General features: G+C 48.5%; 1 protein-coding gene across 6 annotated transcripts in view; it reads right to left on the bottom strand.

Annotated features, from left to right (window-relative positions):
- The window catches only part of MYO7B (myosin VIIB), a 234,965-nt gene that overhangs the window by 33,827 nt on the left and 180,010 nt on the right, over positions 1-21,128 (bottom strand). For all 6 annotated transcript variants that reach the window (XM_075569626.1, XM_075569627.1, XM_075569629.1 and 3 more), the window contains 7 exons: positions 13,462-13,643; positions 11,848-11,972; positions 10,556-10,713; positions 6,807-6,960; positions 6,323-6,478; positions 4,364-4,469; positions 4,013-4,126 (listed from right to left, as the gene is read on the bottom strand). In XM_075569626.1, the coding sequence (XP_075425741.1) occupies positions 4,013-4,126; positions 4,364-4,469; positions 6,323-6,478; positions 6,807-6,960; positions 10,556-10,713; positions 11,848-11,972; positions 13,462-13,643 (995 nt within the window). The remainder of the gene's footprint in view (positions 1-4,012; positions 4,127-4,363; positions 4,470-6,322; positions 6,479-6,806; positions 6,961-10,555; positions 10,714-11,847; positions 11,973-13,461; positions 13,644-21,128) is intronic.

Genomic DNA, 21,128 nt, shown 5'->3' with positions numbered 1-21,128 from the left:
CACAGACATCACACTCTCCTCCCCACACACACACAGCCATCACACTCTCCTCCCCACACACACACAGCCATCACACTCTCCTCCCCCCCCACACACAAAGCCATCACACTCTCCTCCCCACACACAGACATCACACTCTCCTCCCCACACACAGACATCACACTCTCCTCCCCACACACACACAGCCCTCACTCTCCACCCCACACACACACACCCCTCACACTCTCCTCCCCACACACACATAGACATCACACTCTCCTCCTCACACAGACATCACACTCCTCCTCACACACACACGCACAGCTATCCCCTCCCCACACACAGCCATCATATTCCTCCTACACACACACACACACACAGCCATCACACTCCTCAACACACACCCACACACACACACAGCCATCACACTCCTCAACACCCACACACACACACACACACACACACACACACACACACACACACACACACACACACAGCCCTCACACTCTCCTCCTCACACACACACACACAGCCATCGCTCTCCTTCCCCCCCACACACACACAGCCCTCACACTCTCCTCCCCACACAAAGCCCTCACACTCTCATCACACACACACACACACACACACACAGCCATCACACTCTCCTCCCCACACAAAGCCATCACACTCTCCTCCCCACACATGCACACACACAGCCCTCACACTATCCTCCCCACACAAAGCCCTCACACTCTCCTCCACACACAGCCATCACACTCTCCTCCTCACGCACACACACACACTCACACTCACACCCACACACCCATCACACTCTCCTCCTCACACACACATCACACTCTCCTCCCCACTCACACAGCCCTCACACTCTCCTCCTCACACACACAAAGCCATCACACTCTCCTCCCCACACACACAGCCCTCACACTCTCCTCCTCACACACAAAGCCATCACACTCTCCTCCCCACACACAAAGCCATCACACTCTCCTCCCCACACACAGACATCACACTCTCCTCCCCACACACAGACATCACACTCTCCTCCCCACACACAGACATCACACTCTCCTCCCCACACACAGACATCACACTCTCCTCCCCACACACAGACATCACTCTCCTCCCCACACACACACAGCCATCACACTCTCCTCCCCACACACAGTCATTACACTCTCCTCCCCACACACAGACATCACACTCTCCTCCCCACACACAGACATCACACTCTCCTCCCAACACACACACACACACACACACCCCTCACACTTGCCTCCCCCCACACACACAGACATCACTCTCCTACCCACACAGCCCTCACTCTCCTCCTACACACACACACACACACACACACACACACACACACACACACACACACACACACACACACACACACACACACACACACACACACACACACACACACACACACACACATCACACTGTCCTCCCCACACACACACAGCCATCACACTCTCCTCCCCCCCACCCCACACACAGCCCTCACACTCTCCTCCCCCCCCCCCACACACACACAGCCATCACACTGTCCTCCCCACTCACAGACATCACACTCTCCTCCCCACACACACACAGCCATCACACTCTCCTCCCCACACACACACAGCCATCACACTCTCCTCCCCCCCCACACACACAAAGCCATCACACTCTCCTCCCCACACACAGACATCACACTCTCCTCCCCACACACAGACATCACACTCTCCTCCCCACACACACACAGCCCTCACTCTCCACCCCACACACACACACCCCTCACACTCTCCTCCCCACACACACATAGACATCACACTCTCCTCCTCACACAGACATCACACTCCTCCTCACACACACACGCACAGCTATCCCCTCCCCACACACAGCCATCACATTCCTCCTACACACACACACACACACAGCCATCACACTCCTCAACACACACCCACACACACACACAGCCATCACACTCCTCAACACACACCCACACACCCACCCACACACACACACACACACACACACACACACACACACACACACACACACACACACACACACACACACACACACACACACACAGCCCTCACACTCTCCTCCTCACACACACACAGCCATCGCTCTCCTTCCCCCCCACACACACACAGCCCTCACACTCTCCTCCCCACACAAAGCCCTCACACTCTCATCACACACACACACACACAGCCATCACACTCTCCTCCCCACACAAAGCCATCACACTCTCCTCCCCACACATGCACACACACAGCCCTCACACTATCCTCCCCACACAAAGCCCTCACACTCTCCTCCACACACAGCCATCACACTCTCCTCCTCACGCACACACACACACTCACACTCACACCCACACACCCATCACACTCTCCTCCTCACACACACATCACACTCTCCTCCCCACTCACACAGCCCTCACACTCTCCTCCTCACACACACAAAGCCATCACACTCTCCTCCCCACACACACAGCCCTCACACTCTCCTCCTCACACACAAAGCCATCACACTCTCCTCCCCACACACAAAGCCATCACACTCTCCTCCCCACACACAGACATCACACTCTCCTCCCCACACACAGACATCACACTCTCCTCCCCACACACAGACATCACACTCTCCTCCCCACACACAGACATCACACTCTCCTCCCCACACACAGACATCACTCTCCTCCCCACACACACACAGCCATCACACTCTCCTCCCCACACACACACAGCCATCACACTCTCCTCCCCACACACAGCCATCACACTCTCCTCCCCACACACAGCCATCACACTCTCCTCCCCACACACACACAGCCATCACACTCTCCTCCCCACACACACACAGCCATCACACTCTCCTCCCCACACACACACAGCCATCACACTCTCCTCCCCACACACAGCCATCACACTCTCCTCCCCAGACACACACACAGCCATCACACTCTCCTCCCCACACACAGCCATCACACTCCCCTCCCCACACACACACAGCCATCACACTCTCCTCCCCACACACAGCCATTACACTCTCCTCCCCACACACAGACATCACACTCTCCTCCCCACACACAGACATCACACTCTCCTCCCAACACACACACACACACACACCCCTCACACTCGCCTCCCCCCACACACACAGACATCACTCTCCTACCCACACAGCCCTCACTCTCCTCCTACACACACACACACACACACACACACACACACACACACACACACACACACACACACACACACACACACACACACACACACACACACACACACACACACACACACACACACACACACACTCACACTGTCCTCCCCACACACACACAGCCATCACACTCTCCCCCCCCCCACCCCACACACAGCCCTCACACTCTCCTCCCCCCCCCCACACACACAGCCATCACACTGTCCTCCCCACTCACAGACATCACACTCTCCTCCCCACACACACACAGCCATCACACTCTCCTCCCCACACACACACAGCCATCACACTCTCCTCCCCCCCCACACACACAAAGCCATCACACTCTCCTCCCCACACACAGACATCACACTCTCCTCCCCACACACAGACATCACACTCTCCTCCCCACACACACACAGCCCTCACTCTCCACCCCACACACACACACACCCATCACACTCTCCTCCCCACACACACATAGACATCACACTCTCCTCCTCACACAGACATCACACTCTCCTCCCCACACACACAGCCCTCACACTCTCCTCCTCACACACAAAGCATCACACTCTCCTCCCCACACACACACAGCCCTCACACTCTCCTCCCCCCCCACACACACACACAGCCCTCACACTCTCCTCCCCACACACACACAGACATCACACTCTCCTCCCCACACACACACACACACACCGACGCGCCCACTGAGCACAGTTTTTCCCCAGGGGCTGCGGCACCCTTGGCAGAGGGTTACGGCACAGCAGGGTTCCCCGGCACTTTGGTTGAGAACAGATATAGGGATTATGGGTCCCAATGTTACCTTATCTGTTATCTTCACAAAGATGCTGAACCCTTCCCAGGAGCCGAGCTGCTGTTTGGCAGCGATGTTCTGACACAGCTCTCGCACTTTTGTGTTAGTTCCAACTTCAAACACCTGCAATCAGCAACACAGAGAGAATGAGCAGATACACCCTCATCACACATCTCTTCTGCAACTGGGTTGTATTTAGGGTCCAGTTTTACAACCCAAAGCTGCTTACCCTCCAGCCATTCAGAGCATTGTAAATCCAATCTACTACTATAAATGGGTTGTCAGTGGACTCATGCAAGCCCCCCCCAGACCGGTGGCTGCTACAGCGTACAGAGTTCCAGAGCCCCCCGGTATCCTTACCTCTTCTGTGTCATTCGGAAAATACACCTTGTGGTAGATCTTGGTGCTCATCTGCTGTATGGCTTCTACCTCCACAGAGTGAGGCGGCTGCTTCCTGGGACCATGTCTGCAATGTAGGAAGGGAGGCTGGGTGTGTGTCCGTGCAACTGGTGCATTCACACGACTGTGCACAAGACTGGGTGTGTGTCCGTGCAACTGGTGCATTCACACGACTGTGCACAAGACTGGGTGTGTGTCCGTGCAACTGGTGCATTCACACAACAGGGCACAAGGCTGGGTGTGTGTCCGTGCAACTGGTGCATTCACACGACTGTGCACAAGACAGGATGTGTGTCCGTGCAACTGGTGCAGTCACATGACAGGGCACCAGGCAGGATGTGTCCCTGTGCAACTGGTGCAGTCACACGACAGGGCACCAGGCAGGATGTGTGTCCGTGCAACTGGTGCATTCACACGACTGTGCACAAGGCAGGATGTGTGTCCGTGCAACTGGTGCATTCACACGACTGTGCACCAGGCAGGATGTGTGTCCGTGCAACTGGTGCATTCACACGACTGTGCACAAGGCAGGATGTGTGTCCGTGCAACTGGTGCATTCACACGACTGTGCACCAGGCAGGATGTGTGTCCGTGCAACTGGTGCATTCACACGACTGTGCACAAGGCAGGATGTGTGTCCGTGCAACTGGTGCAGTCACACGACTGTGCACCAGGCAGGATGTGTGTCCGTGCAACTGGTGCAGTCACATGACAGGGCACCAGGCAGGATGTGTGTCTGTGCAACTGGTGCAGTCACACGACAGGGCACCAGGCAGGATGTGTGTCCGTGCAACTGGTGCATTTACACGACTGTGCACCAGGCAGGATGTGTGTCCGTGCAACTGGTGCATTTACACGACTGTGCACCAGGCAGGATGTGTGTCCGTGCAACTGGTGCATTTACACGACTGTGCACCAGGCAGAGTATATGTATGTGTGTATTGTACATTTAGACGTCATTAACTATTGTATTTGTTATTTTTATAGTTGTAAAAGATTGTTGTATGTTACATATGTTTGTGTCTACACACCCATTGTACTGCACTGTTTAATATTTTAGTGTCAAGTGTGTTTAAAATGATTGTGCTAAGAGAGTATTATGGTTATCCCTAAACGGGGATAAAAAGTTGCCATAAAACAGAAGATATCTGTATGTTTCAAACCTAATCCTATAGGATGACAAATCGAGCCCTCTGTGATATGATTTGATAATAAATACTGGGAAGAGAAGGGAGGGCTTTGAGTTGAAGATCCATAACTTTGCATTAACAAAGTCTCAGCACATTGGGGAGCAGCCATGATGTTCATTTAACATCTTCTAAAAATATATATATATATATATTTTAGAAGATGTTAAATGAACATCATGGCTGCTCCCAATGTGCTGAGACTTTATATATATATAGTGTATGTGCAGGTATATAGAGACACAGCACACACTGAAAAAAGGCCTCAGCAGAGGGAGGTGTGGTGCACGGTAAAGGGTAAATAGTTCAAATCTGTGAGGATCCCTAGAGACCCGTTATACCGGCACAGCACGAGAGATAATCACATAAACGTGGTTTATTGGGTCCCAAATGCACATGCCCGACGCTTCAGTCCCCAGGGCAGGAGAAGGTCCTTCCGGGGACTGAAACGTCGGGCATATGTGTGCATTTGGGACCCAATAAACCACTTTTATGTGATTATCTCTCGTGCTGTGCCGGTATATTGGATCTCTAGGGATCCTCTCAGAATGTATATATATTTGCAGAGATCTTGCAGCAATTTGTGAAACTCCTCTTCAGTTTAAGGCCATACATGTTTCATTAGATTGAACCGTATTTTCCAATGCCATGTGGTGTATATCAGAGCTGGAATCAGCAGGCGGTGTAACTGTATGTATATACTGTATGAGAAAGGAAAGGGGGGTATTATTACTGTATCACTTTCTGGATCCTGCGGGTACACTCCTTGGCCAGTGGTTCCTTTCGACGACTCTCAATGAATTTCTGTACGTTGACCAGTAACAATTTACTGGGAGGAAACAGGCCAGTACAGAGCCAGAGCAGCTGCCATCCACTGCGGACACTGTAACTGTGACACCAAACCCCACATTAGCATTGTACCTTCAGTCAAAGAACTACTGTCATTAAAGCTTAGTTATTATTACTAACTCCTGAATATCAAGCCAACTCCAGCACTAGTAATTACATAACAGGGGATATGAGATGCACTGAAACTAGTGTGTAGCATGTCATACTAAGGTCCAATACACTGACCCCACACATCATTTAGATACATATGTGTTATCTTGTATTAAAATCAATTAAAAAGCCTTCAGAGATGCTAAATGCTGGGCTGGCGTGTTTTTATAGATACCTAAACACCTCCTCGGAGGAATGATCGGTGACTGCCTTGGTACCTGTTGCTGTTTCCCGTGAGTTGCTTCAGGATCTGGCAGTAGATTTCATCTCGGAGGGCTTCCTCGCTCACAGGTCCTGAGAAGATCTGGTCAGTGAGCTCCACGGTGGAGCGGACCTGCTTTGAAGGATAGTCCCCCATGTATTTCATAATGGGTATGAGACGTTAAGGAATATATTGTAGACCAGTGTGTTCCCAACCTTTTTGGAGCAACGGGTCAGGGCACCCTTGGTCTTCAGACCTCTCTCATCCCTCCACGCTTACACATCATACACCCCCACCCTCCTTTCCACAAACACACACTCTTTTCAAAAGGCCTCTCGTGAGTGCAATATACAACCTGTGTGTCTGCAGTAAACTTAGATTGACACTCCTGTGTTGTTCTGCCCCATATTTCTGATGCTACTTGGAACAAACTTCCAGTGTTGTGATAAGAAACACTGTGTTACTTCTGTTGTGCACTATATACTCCCCGAGTGTGAACAGTATTAGTCACATTCTCTCTGACCGGCTCCATATCACAGAGCTGTGCTATGTTGTGGTTTATTACCTCTATTTTATAAAGTTGCGAGTCACTGTGCGCGTCAACATCCACTCAAAGAAACTCCACATTCACCATCACACATCTTACTCACACTCACACATCTTACTCACACTTTTACTCAACACACATCACAGGTGTCCCCCCTTCTTACACAGTGCACTCACACTCTAATCATAAACACCACATCTCCCCCTTCTCTCGCTTACACCACACACCTTCTCCGACCCCACAAACAGCACTAGACTCCCTCCCACTCAAAACAGTCACCCCCCCACACAAAGCCCTCACCCCCCCGTCTCACACAAAGCCCTCACCGCTCCCCTCCCCACATAAAGCCATCACATCCCCCTCCCCATACAAAACGTCACACCTCCCCTCCCCAAACAAAGCCCTCCCCCCTCCCACACAAAGCCCTCAGCCCCCCTCCCCACACAAAGCCCTCACCCCCCTCACACAAAGCCCTTAGCCCCCCTCCCCACACAAAGCACTGACCCCCCCTCACACAAAGCCCTCATCGCTCCCCTCCCCACACAAAGCCGTCACACCCCCCTCACCATACAAAACAGTCACCTCCCCTCCCCACACAAAGCCCTCAGCCCCCCTCCCCACACATAGCACTGACCCCCCCTCACACAAAGCCCTCACCGCTCCCCTCCCCACACAAAGCCGTCACACCCCCCTCACCATACAAAACAGTCACCTCCCCTCCCCACACAAAGCCCTCAGCCCCCCTCCCCACACATAGCACTGACCCCCCCTCACACAAAGCCCTCACCGCTCCCCTCCCCACACAAAGCCGTCACACCCCCCTCACCATACAAAACAGTCCCCTCCCCATCCCACACAAAGCCCTCAGCCCCCCTTCCCACACAAATCCATCACCACCCCCACATCCCCCCCACACACACAAAGCCCTCACTCCTTCCCTCTTTCCTCCAACACGCCTCAAACATGTCAGCTGCTCTGCGGTGCGTTTTGCGCTTCCTGGAAATGAGAAGGCTTCTCTCTCTCCTCCGTGCCAATGCTGAGACAGGAGAGGTGGATCACAGCTTCTATGTCTACAGGCAGCGCGGGATGTGCCTCTGAGCAGCCAGCTGAGTTCCTTCTCCCCTGGGATCGCAGCACCCTTGGTAGAAGGTCACAGCACACCAGGGTTCCCCGGCACCCTGATTGAGAAACCCTGCTATATACCGTAAACAGGACACAATGATAGAGATTTGATTCCTAGATGGAAAACCAAGGAGTCAAACATCCCACGCTTTGGGTATTTGTCGTTTAGAACTAAAATGTTTCTTCTAATGTCATTTCATTTTCATATGTATAAGATGTTGTCTATTGTAACGGGGACTTATCCCTGTTAAGAAACTTGCCTCTAATCCAGCAATGTGCTGGTTAATTGCACACCAGCAATCAACCAACTCCACCTGCCTAATCAGAACTATAGAAAAAGCCTGTTCCCAGAAACAGGAGAATGATTCCTGAGCTCACAATTGGAGCTGACCCAGGAAGGACAGACCAGAGAGATCCCTAGTCCACAACTGGGCTGACCTGGGGAACAAACAGATGTCTTGAGCTGCAAAGAGACTGCAGGCTGACAGCAAGACAAAGGGGACAAGATTTCTAAACCTGGATCCTGATATTGCTATAGCACACAAGGGTGCTGACCCAGGAGAGCAGAGAGGCCTTCCCCTACAGCTACAAGATACAGATAAGATTTCTTATGGGACTGTTATATATCTGTTTATATCTATATATATATTTGGGCTGGTAATTAGCTTAGCTAACCACCCAGTTAGAGAGGGCTGGACTACATGTGTAGATATTCTCCAAAGCGGAGTAGGTTTTTCTTTGGCTTATTTTGAATGTTTTGCTGTGTTAAAGGGACAGGCGCAACAAAACCTAATTTTAGTTTCACTTTACACGGTCTCCATTGCGTACCTCTGCACACGTCTCTTACACCCATGTTCATCTTTTATTATGTAACTAATAATGATCGACTTGCACCACTGCAAGAGTCTGACACTGTATAATTGCCAACACACCGCCTGTTATAATGGCAGTAACATTGAATCTTTTCTGTTTCCTTCAACTGTAACTTTGTGAGAGCGGTGGCTCTTATCACCTGGACCACACCCAGGCACCGAAATGTACAGCATTTGGACTACTTAAGGAGCAAGTTGTCATCCTACTCTTCAGTGCATGCTACCTTTATAATAACAGAGTTAGCATTGTTTTTCAAACCAACACCTAAGGCAGTGTTTTTCAACAGGGGTTCCTAAGAACACTTGGGTTCCCACGGGCATCCGTAAAGGATTTCCTACAATTTTCAGGTCATTTGAAAATTGTACCAAATACAGAAGTATTTACAATGCATCTGATCCCAGACACGCTATTAGAGAGGGTTGGGGTTCCTTACAATGTATCTGATCTCAGACGCGCTATTAGAGAGGGTCGGGGTTCCTTACAATGCATCTGATCACAGACGCGCTATTAGAAAGTGTTGGGGTTCCTTACAAGGCATCTGATCTCAGACGCTATTAGAGAGGGTTGGGGTTCCTTACAATGCATCTGATCTCAGACGTGCTATTAGAGAGGGTTGGGGTTCCTTACAATGCATCTGATCTCAGACGCGCTATTAGAGAGGGTTGGAGTTCCTTACAATGCATCTGATCTCAGACGCACTATTAGAGAGGGTTGGGGTTCCTTACAATGCATCTGATTTCAGGCGCACTATAACAGAGAGTGTTGGAGTTCCTTACAATGCATCTGATCTCAGACACGCTATAGAGAGGGTTGGGGTTCCTTACAATGCATCTGAGCTCAGATGCGCTATTAGAGAGGGTTGGGGTTCCTTACAATGCATCTGATCTCAGACGCGCTATTAGGGAGGGTTGGGGTTCCTTACAATGTATCTGATTTCAGGCGCACTATTAGAGACAGTTGGGGTTCCTTACAATGCATCTGATCTCAGGCGCACTATAACAGAGAGATGGGGTTCCTCAGAATTTCCTTAACCAAAAAAAGACTGATCTAAGGTAATCTATAACAGGTTATCATACCATGAAAATATATTAGCATATTCAGTGACCTGTCCCAGTGTGGCCTCTGTCCCTTAGTAATGTCCTATCCAGAGCTCTGCACTAACCTTGTTCTGCCCTGCTGCCTGGCCTTGGAAAGCTCTCTCTTGCGACGTTTATAAAGGATATCAGTGAAGGCTTGGCATGCGTAATCACGCAGCTCGGACAGCTCACATACTTTCCTGAGCAGCGGCTGCCTCAACGGTTCTCGGGAATAAGCCCACAGGTGCAACTTCCCCCGAGATCTCTGCAGGACGGCCCTGGACACAGACTCAGGGTCTGGAAGCCTGAGGAACACACACCACATGTACATCTGTGTGTGTCTGGACTTACTGGTATGTCTGTCAAACCGGTTTGTCAGTGTGATATGCAGGGGCGTAGCTGTAGCCCAGGCAAAGCCCGGGGACCTGCGCTCTTGGGGGGTCCACTCTCCCCCCCCTGCCGGCAGCCCATCACTTCCTTCAGACAGGCGGGGGGAGATGGTATGCGGGGGTGGGCCCCGGAGTTAAACAGAAGATGAGCCGGCAGAGGAATGAGCAGCTGTTACAGAGTCAGAGCAGGCCGGCCAGGGAGGAGCGCCCTCTAGCAGCAGACACCGGAAGTAACAAAGACTTCCGGGTCAGACCACTAGAGGGCGCTCCTCCCCGGCCGTCCTGCTCTGACTCTGTAACAGCTGCTCATTCCTCTGCCGGCTCATCTTCTGTTTAACGCCGGGGCCCACCCCCGCATACCATCTCCCCCCGCCTGAGGGGGAGAGGTGATGGTGAGGGGCGAGGTGATGATGATGGAGAGGGGAGAGGTGATGATGATGAGGGGGAGAGGTGATGACGATGAGGGGGAGAGGCGATGATGAGGGGGAGAGGCGATGATGAGGGGGAAAGGCGATAATGAGGGGGAGAGGCGATGATGATGAGGGGGAGCTGATGAGAATAGATGATGATGAGGAGGGGGAGAGATGAGGATTGGGAGAGCAGAGGAGGGGGAGAGATGATGATGATGGGGAGAGAGGAGGAGGAAGAGGTGAGGGAGGGAAAGATGAGGAGGGGGAGAGAGAATGAGGAGGAGGAGGGGAAGAGATGATGGGGAAGGGGAGAGAGGAGGAGGAAGAGGTGAGGGAGGGAAAGATGAGGAGGGGGAGAGAGAATGAGGAGGAGGAGGGGAAGAGATGATGGGGAAGGGGAGAGATGATGAGGAGGTGGGGAGATGATGAGGAGGAGGGATGGGGAGAGATGAGGAGGGAGGATGATAGAGAGAATGAGGGTGAAGCTGGGGGAGGGAGAAAAAAATTACAGCCAGTATTAATATTAATGGGGCCCTGAAAATGTTTCTGCCCGGCAGCCCGCGCATGTCTAGCTGCGCCACTGGGGATATGGTTTGTCTGTTGTTAGTCTGTCCTTGTCCAAGTATTATAATGACGTTACCTGAAGTGCTGCAAGGAGAATTCCTCCAATGTGTGGGGTTTCACCTCCTCCTCTCTCTCTATCTCATCCAACTGGGAAATCATTAACTCTGACCTGCGCTGCTCTGGGGACATCCCGATGAGCCTCTGAGAACGACAATAACCACAGGATAACGCGCGTGTCCAGGGAGCAGCGGAGAGTACAGTCCACAGCCGCAGCTGCTGCCGCTTTCAGAAGAAATAGCGAGAAAGGGCCAGTGCGTCACAACCACAGACAGGAGATGTAATAAAAAAAATAGACATTGTCTACGGAACCACTGCCTCTTCAGGAGAAAGCTGGCGGAAATGGCCCACTGACACAGATACAGACGTAGTAAGGGCTATTGCTCCCGTTGGCAGGGGTGGAGGAAACATTGGACTAGGGGTGGCCACCAACAGCTTTTATGGATATCCCTGCGTCAGCACAGGTAGCTCAATCAGTGGCTCAGTCATTTTGATTGAGCCACCTGTGCTGAAGCAGGGATATCCTCAAAACCTGACCTGTTGGTGGCCCTTGAGGACTGGGGTTGAGCGCCCTTGGCATGGCCCATTGTGTTCCAGCTGTAACACAGGACGTGCAGAGGGCAGAAGGGAATGAATGAATATCAGTTCTTTTTCAGCCGCTCCTCCCAGTGTTCGGGAAAGTGGCTGAATCTGCAGCAATTGTAATGGTCTGAACTTCTCCAATTGCTCCAGGTCCATTCATTTCAAAAAAATTAGATCCTGGATCCATAACAAGTGGGTGACGTCAGGCAAAGATTTCTCTTCTCTTGTATCTTTATCACATGATATACTTGAAAATGGATGTATAGATTAATGTAGCGGTTATTACACAAATAAATACAATACAACTTCGTCTTCCGTCCGATCCTATCACAAGATATCTTCTAAATGTTATCTTAGACCGCAGGATACAGAGGAAGCAGCTTTAGTAGAAACTGACCCAGCCATTAGACCAGGGGCGGCCAACTCCAGTCCTCAAGGGCCACCAACTGGTCAGGTTTTCAGGATATCCCTGCTTCAGCACAGGTGGCTCAATCAGTGGCTCAACTGAGCCACCTGTGCTGAAGCAGGGATATCCTGAAAACCTGACCTGTTGGTGGGTCTTGAGGACTGGAGTTACCCACCGCTTCATCACACCATGTTCTCAATTTGTCCTGTAACTGCAAACTGTAGTGTTAATGGCTTTTCAGGGCTAATGGCCACCAGCGGTTGAAATTTGATGGTATAAGAAGTATCACTCCATGTTTATTTACAACCCCGGTGTGCCGGTGCTTTCCGATTTCACACACTTACTGGCCAGCTTTCTTATTAAAGAAGAATAGACTTATTTAAAACAAATCTCCATTCATTCTATTGATTTAATACGGCCTAAATCTTCCTAAAAAATGTTACCTAAAATATCAGCCTGAAGAAGGAACCTCTTGTGCTCCTGAAAACGTGCACTCGTTTTTACCACGACTTTGCCATTTAAGGCATCACTTCTATCTTACATTTCATGGTCTGCCAACAATACACTGACCTTGAACCCCATCCTGTTATTCCTGTATTCTCACCTTTGGGTAGTTCACGCCCCTAGAAGCCGTTCTGTCCTTACCAGTAACTCTGCGGTGGGTTTGCTGAGACTTGGGATGACATGGATGGCGTGCAGGGAGACCGCCCCACTCTTCCCCGTCCTGTCACTCTCTGCATAGGTCCAATTGGGTCCCGACTGCAGCTCTGGACTTTTTTTGAGGCGCAGTAGGTCCCCGCTGCGGAAGCTGAGGAGCTCAGGCTCACCTGGGAGAGGAGGCAAATACGTGTGCTATATACACTCGGATAACGTGGGGGATTTTATGGCTGTAACTAACCCTGGAGACCGTATCAAGCTGACTTGTGGACAGTAACGATGGGCGGAACAGTACAGATCCGTTCCCCGGAATTTCCCGGATATTTTAGGCCAAATCCGCACCCCACCTCCCACCAAAAATCGCTCACAGATTTGGCAGTAAAAAATCAGAGCGGAATAACCGGACTGATTCCAAAATCCTTTAACAAAAAATGTAAACAAATAGGTTTGAAGCCGGGCGTCTCCGGAGCTGAATACCATTATTTTAAGCTCTGTGTGCCCCCTGCTCCCCGGGATACATACTGTACTTCCATAGGTGCTGCTGGTATCTCGCTGCAGTTTAAATGTCCCGGTCAAAGATTCCTATTGGCCCACGTGACACGGACATTTAAACTGAAGAGAGATGTAGCAAAATGGGGCAATTTGCTCCAAAACACCGAGCCAAAATGTGCATTTGCATTGTCTCGGAGGGGCAGGGGTTAGTGCCACCGCAGACCTGGCAGCTTTATATGCAATAGAATACTGCACCGGTTATAGGCACATTGTTGGACACGTCTCATTATAACAGGGTGCCCAACTCCAGTCCTCAACTACCCCCCCACCCCCCCAAGAGTTTAGGTTTTAAGATATCCCATTTCAGCACAGGGGGCTCAATCAGTCCCTGCTTCAGCACAGGTGTCTCAATCAGTCCCTGCTTCAGCACAGGTGGCTCAATCAGTCCCTGCTTTAGCACAAGTGGCTCAATCAGAGGCTTCGACTGAGCCTCTGGTTGAGCCACCTGTGCTGAAGCAGGGATATCCTGAAACCTTGATGTGTTGGGGGTGTTTGAGGACTGAAGTTGAGCCCCTGTAACACCCCCATGACACCACTTGCACCTGTTTTTGGAGCGACGCTCCATTTAGTGACCCGTGATACATATCCCTCAATGGGCGATAACACAGGATTGGGTTAACTCGTAACAGACCTTAATGCAGGGTGCGCCCCCCTGCCTGCCCACCCCCAGTGCTCGAACCCCCCCTAACTTTTGTGCCGGCGTCAAATGATGCCGCGGGGTCATGTGACATCACCCTGTGACATGTGAAGATCATGTGACCAGGGAGCCACTAGATACAATGGGTGCACTACTAGAGAGAGGGCGGGGCTCAAACTGGGACGTGCCAGAGCCTGTTTCAGAAGAGGCAGGGGATGTGACTTTGTAAATGGTTGCTATAGAAAAAAACATGCTTGTTACATTATAATACATAAAAAATGTAATTCAGAGTTACATAGTTACATAGTAGATGAGGTTGAAAAAAGACTTCCGTCCATCAAGTTCAACCTATGCTAAATTTAGACAACAGATACTTTATCCTATATCTATACTTACTTATTGATCCAGAGGAAGGCAAACAAAAACCCCCATTAAGGGGAAAAATTAATTCCTTCCTGACTCCAAGAATTGGCAATCAGATTACTCCCTGGATCAACATCCTTCCCATGTCTACTTATTTGGTATATCCCTGTATACCTTTCCCATCTAAAAAGATGTCCAACCTTTTTTTTTAACAAATTTATTGTTTCTGCCATCACAGTCTCCATGGATAATGAATTCCACATTGTAACTGCCCTTTCTGTAAAGAACCCTTTCCTTTGTTGCTGGTGAAATTTCCTTTCCTCCAACCTTAAGGGATGGCCCCGAGTCCTTTGTACTGCTCGTGGGATGAACAGTTCTTTTGAAAGCTCCTTGTACTGTCCACGAATATATTTGTATATAGTTATCATATCCCCTCTTAGACGCCTGTTTTCTAATGTAAATAAATCTAATTTAGCTAGCCTCTCCTCATAAGTTAGAATGTCCATCCCCTTTATTAATTTGGTGGCTCTTCTCTGCACTCTCTCTAGTTCCATAATGTCTTTTCTTAGGATTGGTGCCCAAAATTGTACTCCATATTCAAGGTGTGGTCTTACTAATGCTTTGTAAAGGGGCATAATTATGTTTACTTCCCTTCCATCCATTGCCTGTTTGATGCAAGATAAGATCTTGTTTGCCTTTGCAGCTACTGCATGACATTGGGCACTATTGCTAAGCTTGCTGTCTACAGAAGTATGTTCCTGATGTGCAAGACCTGTGTAAAAGATTGAGTCTGGCCTCTAGCATTGATAGAAGTTAGTATGTTTAAATAGCAAAAGGTGTTTTTTTTCCCTCTTAACTCTGCTGCTAATTGACCAACTGGAACAAGCTGATCTATTGGGGAGGGGGAGGGTCATGTGACTGCATTAGCTGTATATAACTAAGACCCTTCCTGCATTTGCAGGAACTGCATTGCCATGATTTAGTGAGCTTTTTAAAGTGAGCTTTTTAAGTGAGCTTTTTAAGTGAGCTTTTTAAGTGAGCTTTTTAAGTGAGCTTTTTAAGTGAGCTTTTTAAGTGAGCTTTTTAAGTGAGCTGTTATAGTTAGGCTATAGTTTGACTAGAGGTGACTGGTGACTGCATCTTTCTGCAAACTCTTTTACTCACGACAACAAACGGTAAGCTACTCAGATCACACTATGATCCCATGCTTGCTAACCTGCATATTTTAATCCCCCACCCCTTTACAACTTATTTCACTGCAGCCTCTCCCAAAACTGAGTGCACAATACACTGAAACCCTGAACTGACTCTAGCATTGCAATGCACCAAAACATTTGACAAGGAACAGGCACACCCATGCTGTTTAGTCTGCACACACTCACTTTGTTCACAACAGCTCCTTGCAGCACTGCCTACCTCTGGCATCATGAACCTGCTATGTATTTTAACTTTTTTCTTTCTCCTGGCCTCATGGAGATGTTACTCCCTCTATACACTACAAACTCCTCCATTCTGGACCACACCCAACATCACCATACACCCTGGACTACTCAAAAGCCTTGCACTATCTACTGAATGTTGGTGGAGAACTCTAAAAAGCAGCACACCAACCACTGCTCACTCTAATAGCATACACCACAAATATACAACCTACAAATAACTACCCAAATTCCTACTTGTACTGTTATTCTCTTTAGCAGGTGATATTGAAACTAACCCAGGTCCTCCCATTTCAAATCTGTCCCATGCCCCTGAGAATTCCACCTTTAAATTCCAAAAAGGGCTATCTGTCGCCCATATAAATATCCGGAGAATGCTGCCCAAACTGGACAAACTAAGGGCATGGTGCCTTATGCATAAACCCAAAGCCATCGTTCTTACAGAAACATGGCTATCCCCTAAAACCCCTGATGCAAATATCGCCATTCAGGGATACTCCATTTTTAGGAGAGATAGGTCAAAGAGAGGAGGAAGGGTGTTATTTTATATTGCAGACACCTTACAATTTACAATGTTAAATTGCCCCCCAAGCCCACCCTCTTTTGAAACTCTAGTTGGCAAAATCTGCCTTCCCCTTTCTAAGCAAATCTTGCTTGCTGGCATCTACCGCCCCCCTAAAGCCCCTCTACAATCCCTGACGGATATCACCCAATTTCTTGGCTCCATTTCCTCTCTGAATGAGAAGAGTGAGCTGCTAGTTCTTGGAGATTTCAACTTCAATTGGCTTGACCCTAAAAACCACAAAATCCAGATACAAATGAAGTCACTTAACCTATCGCAACTCATTTCCCAACCCACACGGATAAACCTGAAATCGCATAACCATTCCTTGCTAGACTGGATTCTCTCCTCAAACCCCAGCAGAATCCAATCCTCTGGCATCCTTCCTGGATTTTCAGTGACCATGCAATAGTGTACTGTGTAAGGAAAATTAAAACGCCCCAATCAAGCCCTAACGTTCTCCTCACTAGAACATTTAAAAACTTTAACCCACAACAGTTTCTGGATGACCTTACCAACTGCCCATGGCACAGAATCGATTTAATTCCCGACCCTGATTCTGCGCTTGACTATTTCCAATCAGAGATCTTAAAACTCTGCGATACCCATGCTCCACTACGCAAAATAAGGGTACGGGGGGCCCACCTTCCATGGGTTACAACTGACCTTATTGCACTCTACCAGCTCAGGGACACCTTGTGGAAAAGCTACAAAGTAACTGGCACTACCAAGGATCTCAATCACTACAGATGCATGCGGAACATGTGCACAAGGCAAACAAGGCATGCAAAAGCACAATATTACTCTGACAATCTCCACCAAAATACAACAAACCCAGCTAACTTCTGGAAGGTTATCAACAATATATTCCAGCCTCCTAACCATCAACAACCAAGTAATATCACTAAGGGGGATATTACTCTGACAGACCCCACTGACATTGCAAATGCATTCAATGATTACTTTGTGGGGTGCGCCACTAACTTATTAGCAAAACGCAGCCCAAACAACAAACCTGAATCTCATCCTGGGAGTACCCCTATAGTCCCACCCCCTCCCAACACTGCCCGCAATTTTCAATTTGGCCCAGTATCTGAAGAGGAGATTATACAAGCGCTCCTCAAACTAAAACTAAGCAGCCAATGTGGACCTGACTTACTACAATCTAGGTTCCTACGACTTGGTGCTCCAGCCATTGCCAAACCAATTGCGTCCATAGTCAACCCTATCCTGTCTGCAGGCCATATCCCTAAGACCTGGAAAACTGCCAGAGTTGTCCCAATCTTCAAAAGTGGGGACAAAAACACTGTCTCAAACTACAGGCCAATCTCACTTCTCCCAATTCTATCCAAAGTCATGGAAAAATGTGTCCACTCCCAATTAAGCGATTTCTATACCAAGACAAATTTCCCTAGCCAATTCCAATCTGGGTATCGTCCCAAACACTCCAAACACTCCACCGTAACTACCCTGCTAAAAGTTTGCAATGAAATCCAGTGTGGAATGGAAAGGGGACAACTCACTGGTGCAGTATTCCTAGATTTTGCAAAGGCTTTTGACACAGTTGATCATGCTATCCTGCTCAACAAACTCCAGAGCTCTGGAATAGGGAAGCTTCAGTCCTACCTATCAGGAAGATCCCAACATGTGTCCATCTCAGGCTCTAACTCCAACCCCCTGGATATCACCTGTGGTGTCCCGCAAGGCTGTTCTGGGGCCCCTACTCTTCTCAGTGTTCATTAATGATCTTCCCACAGCTTGTAAGGAAGCCTCAATACACATGTATGCAGACGACACAATCCTATATGCACACAGCCATAGCCTCTTTGACCTTCAACACATACTTCAGTCTGACTTTTTGAGACTCGAAAACTGGATTTCCCAAAACAAACTGTTTTTAAACACTGACAAGACGGTAACAATGGTATTTGGGACCAAGACTAAATTTTTAAAGCTTCCAGTGACTGAGCTCCTGATTAGAACCAACGCTAACACCACCCTAACCCCTGTCACTAGTTTTAAATACCTGGGCTTATGGTTTGACTCCCACTTAACATTCGAGGTGGACATTGATATCCTGACAACCAAGACCTATGCCAAACTAGGGGCACTTTACAGGAACAAATCCTCCCTAAGTCTCCTGGTCAGAAAGCGTATCGCACAGCAGATGCTAATGCCAATTATTGACTATGGAGACATAGTATACGGCTCGGCACCTCAAACCCACCTTAGCAAACTTGACACCCTCTACAATTCAATTTGTCGTTTTGTTCTCCAATGCAACTACAACACACATCACTGGTATATGCTCAAAGAACTAGATTGGTCATCACTCGAGTCTAGGCGCAAAGTTCATCTTTCCTGTCTTACCTTTAAATTCTTCATGGGCAAGCTACCCAGCTACCTGAACAAGCTCCTCACCCCTACCACTTGCAGCACTTATCACCTGAGATCAGACTCCAAAAGACTGTTCATGGTCCCAAGGCTCAACAAAGTATCCGGACGTTCCTCCTTCTCCTACCGTGCACCCCAAAACTGGAACAACCTACCAAAGACTCTCACATCCACCACCAGTTTAAGTTCTTTCAAATCTAAGGCTGTCTCACATTTTAATCTGGTCTGTAACTGTTTCATACGCCCATAATATATATTTTCTTTAACTGTGCACGCAATGTCTTGTATATAATGTATACCCTGTTCATTTATGTAACTGTATTTGTAACCATGTATTATTTGTTTTACTCTGTGCCCAGGACATACTTGAAAACGAGAGGTAACTCTCAATGTATTACTTCCTGGTAAAATATTTTATAAATAAATAAATACAAGCACTCCTAAATCCTTCTCCATCAAGGATTCCCTCAATATATCTCCATTTAATTTGTAAGTCGCCTTTTTATTCTTGTATCCCAAATGCATAACCTTACATTTATCTGTATTAAACCTCATCTGCCATTTACCTGCCCACGTTTCCAGTCTCTCCAAGTCATTCTGAAGAGAAATTACATCCTGCTCTGATTCTATTACCTTACATGATTTAGTATCATCAGCAAAGATGGAGACTTTACTCTCGATCCCAACCTCAAGGTCATTAATAAACAAGTTAAAAAGCAGGGGTCCCAGTACCGATCCCTGAGGTACTCCACTCACGACTTTAGCCCAACCTGAAAAGTTCCATTTATGACAACCCTCTGTTGTCTGTCCTTTAACCAGTTTTCAGTCCAGGTGCATATATTATTACTGAGTCCAATTTTCTTTATTTTGTACACCAACCTCTTGTGTGAAACCATATCAAAAGCCTTTGCAAAATCTAAGTAGACCACATCAACTGCATTACCCCGGTCTAAATTCCTACTTACCTCCTCAATTAAACAAATAAGGTTAGTTTGGCAAAATCTATCCTTCATAAATCCACGCTGACTATTACTAATAATTTTGTTTTCCATTAGGTATTCCTGAATATTATCCCGTATTAAACCTTCAAGTAGTTTCCCCACTATTGAAGTCAGTTGTTTTTAAACAAAAATGCTCCAAGTATTTTCTCATAGTACAGAACTGATTTATATAAAAAAAAAAACACATGTAGGATATCGCTTGGTCTGCAGCTTTAAAAAAGCAACGAATGCGTTTTTTTAAATTATTATTTTTAATATCGGATTGAAGCAGTGGATCCCCATTGATTTCAGCTCTGTGCACCCCTTTCTTCCCAAGATACAGAAATCCAAAAGGGGGTACCAGTATCACAGCAACGTTTAAAGCTCCCACATCAACAGGACGCTGAACCTGATGATGTCACGGCGTCCTATTGGCCCGCAGGGCGCAGGAGCTTTGAAACGAAACGCCGCCATTACATGAATGCGGCCAGCGGAGCGGCTACTGGAACCCCCTTCGGAGGTCTGTATCTCAGGAAGCAGGGGGTCCCCAGGCTGAAATGAATGTGGTTCGGCTCCGGAGACCCCCGGCTTCAATCCAATGTTAAAAATAAAATGGCAAAATAAATCAGCGGGTTGGATTGCCTCTTTAGATGGGACACTGAGCTACTCACGCTTTGGGTAGCCATCCTACCATGCATTTGTGAAACGCCTTGCCCGTAACGTTGTAC

Source organism: Ascaphus truei, chromosome 14 (genome assembly GCF_040206685.1).
Source record: "Ascaphus truei isolate aAscTru1 chromosome 14, aAscTru1.hap1, whole genome shotgun sequence".
NCBI lineage: Eukaryota > Metazoa > Chordata > Amphibia > Anura > Ascaphidae > Ascaphus > Ascaphus truei.
This window is presented reverse-complemented; position numbering and strand designations above follow the sequence as displayed.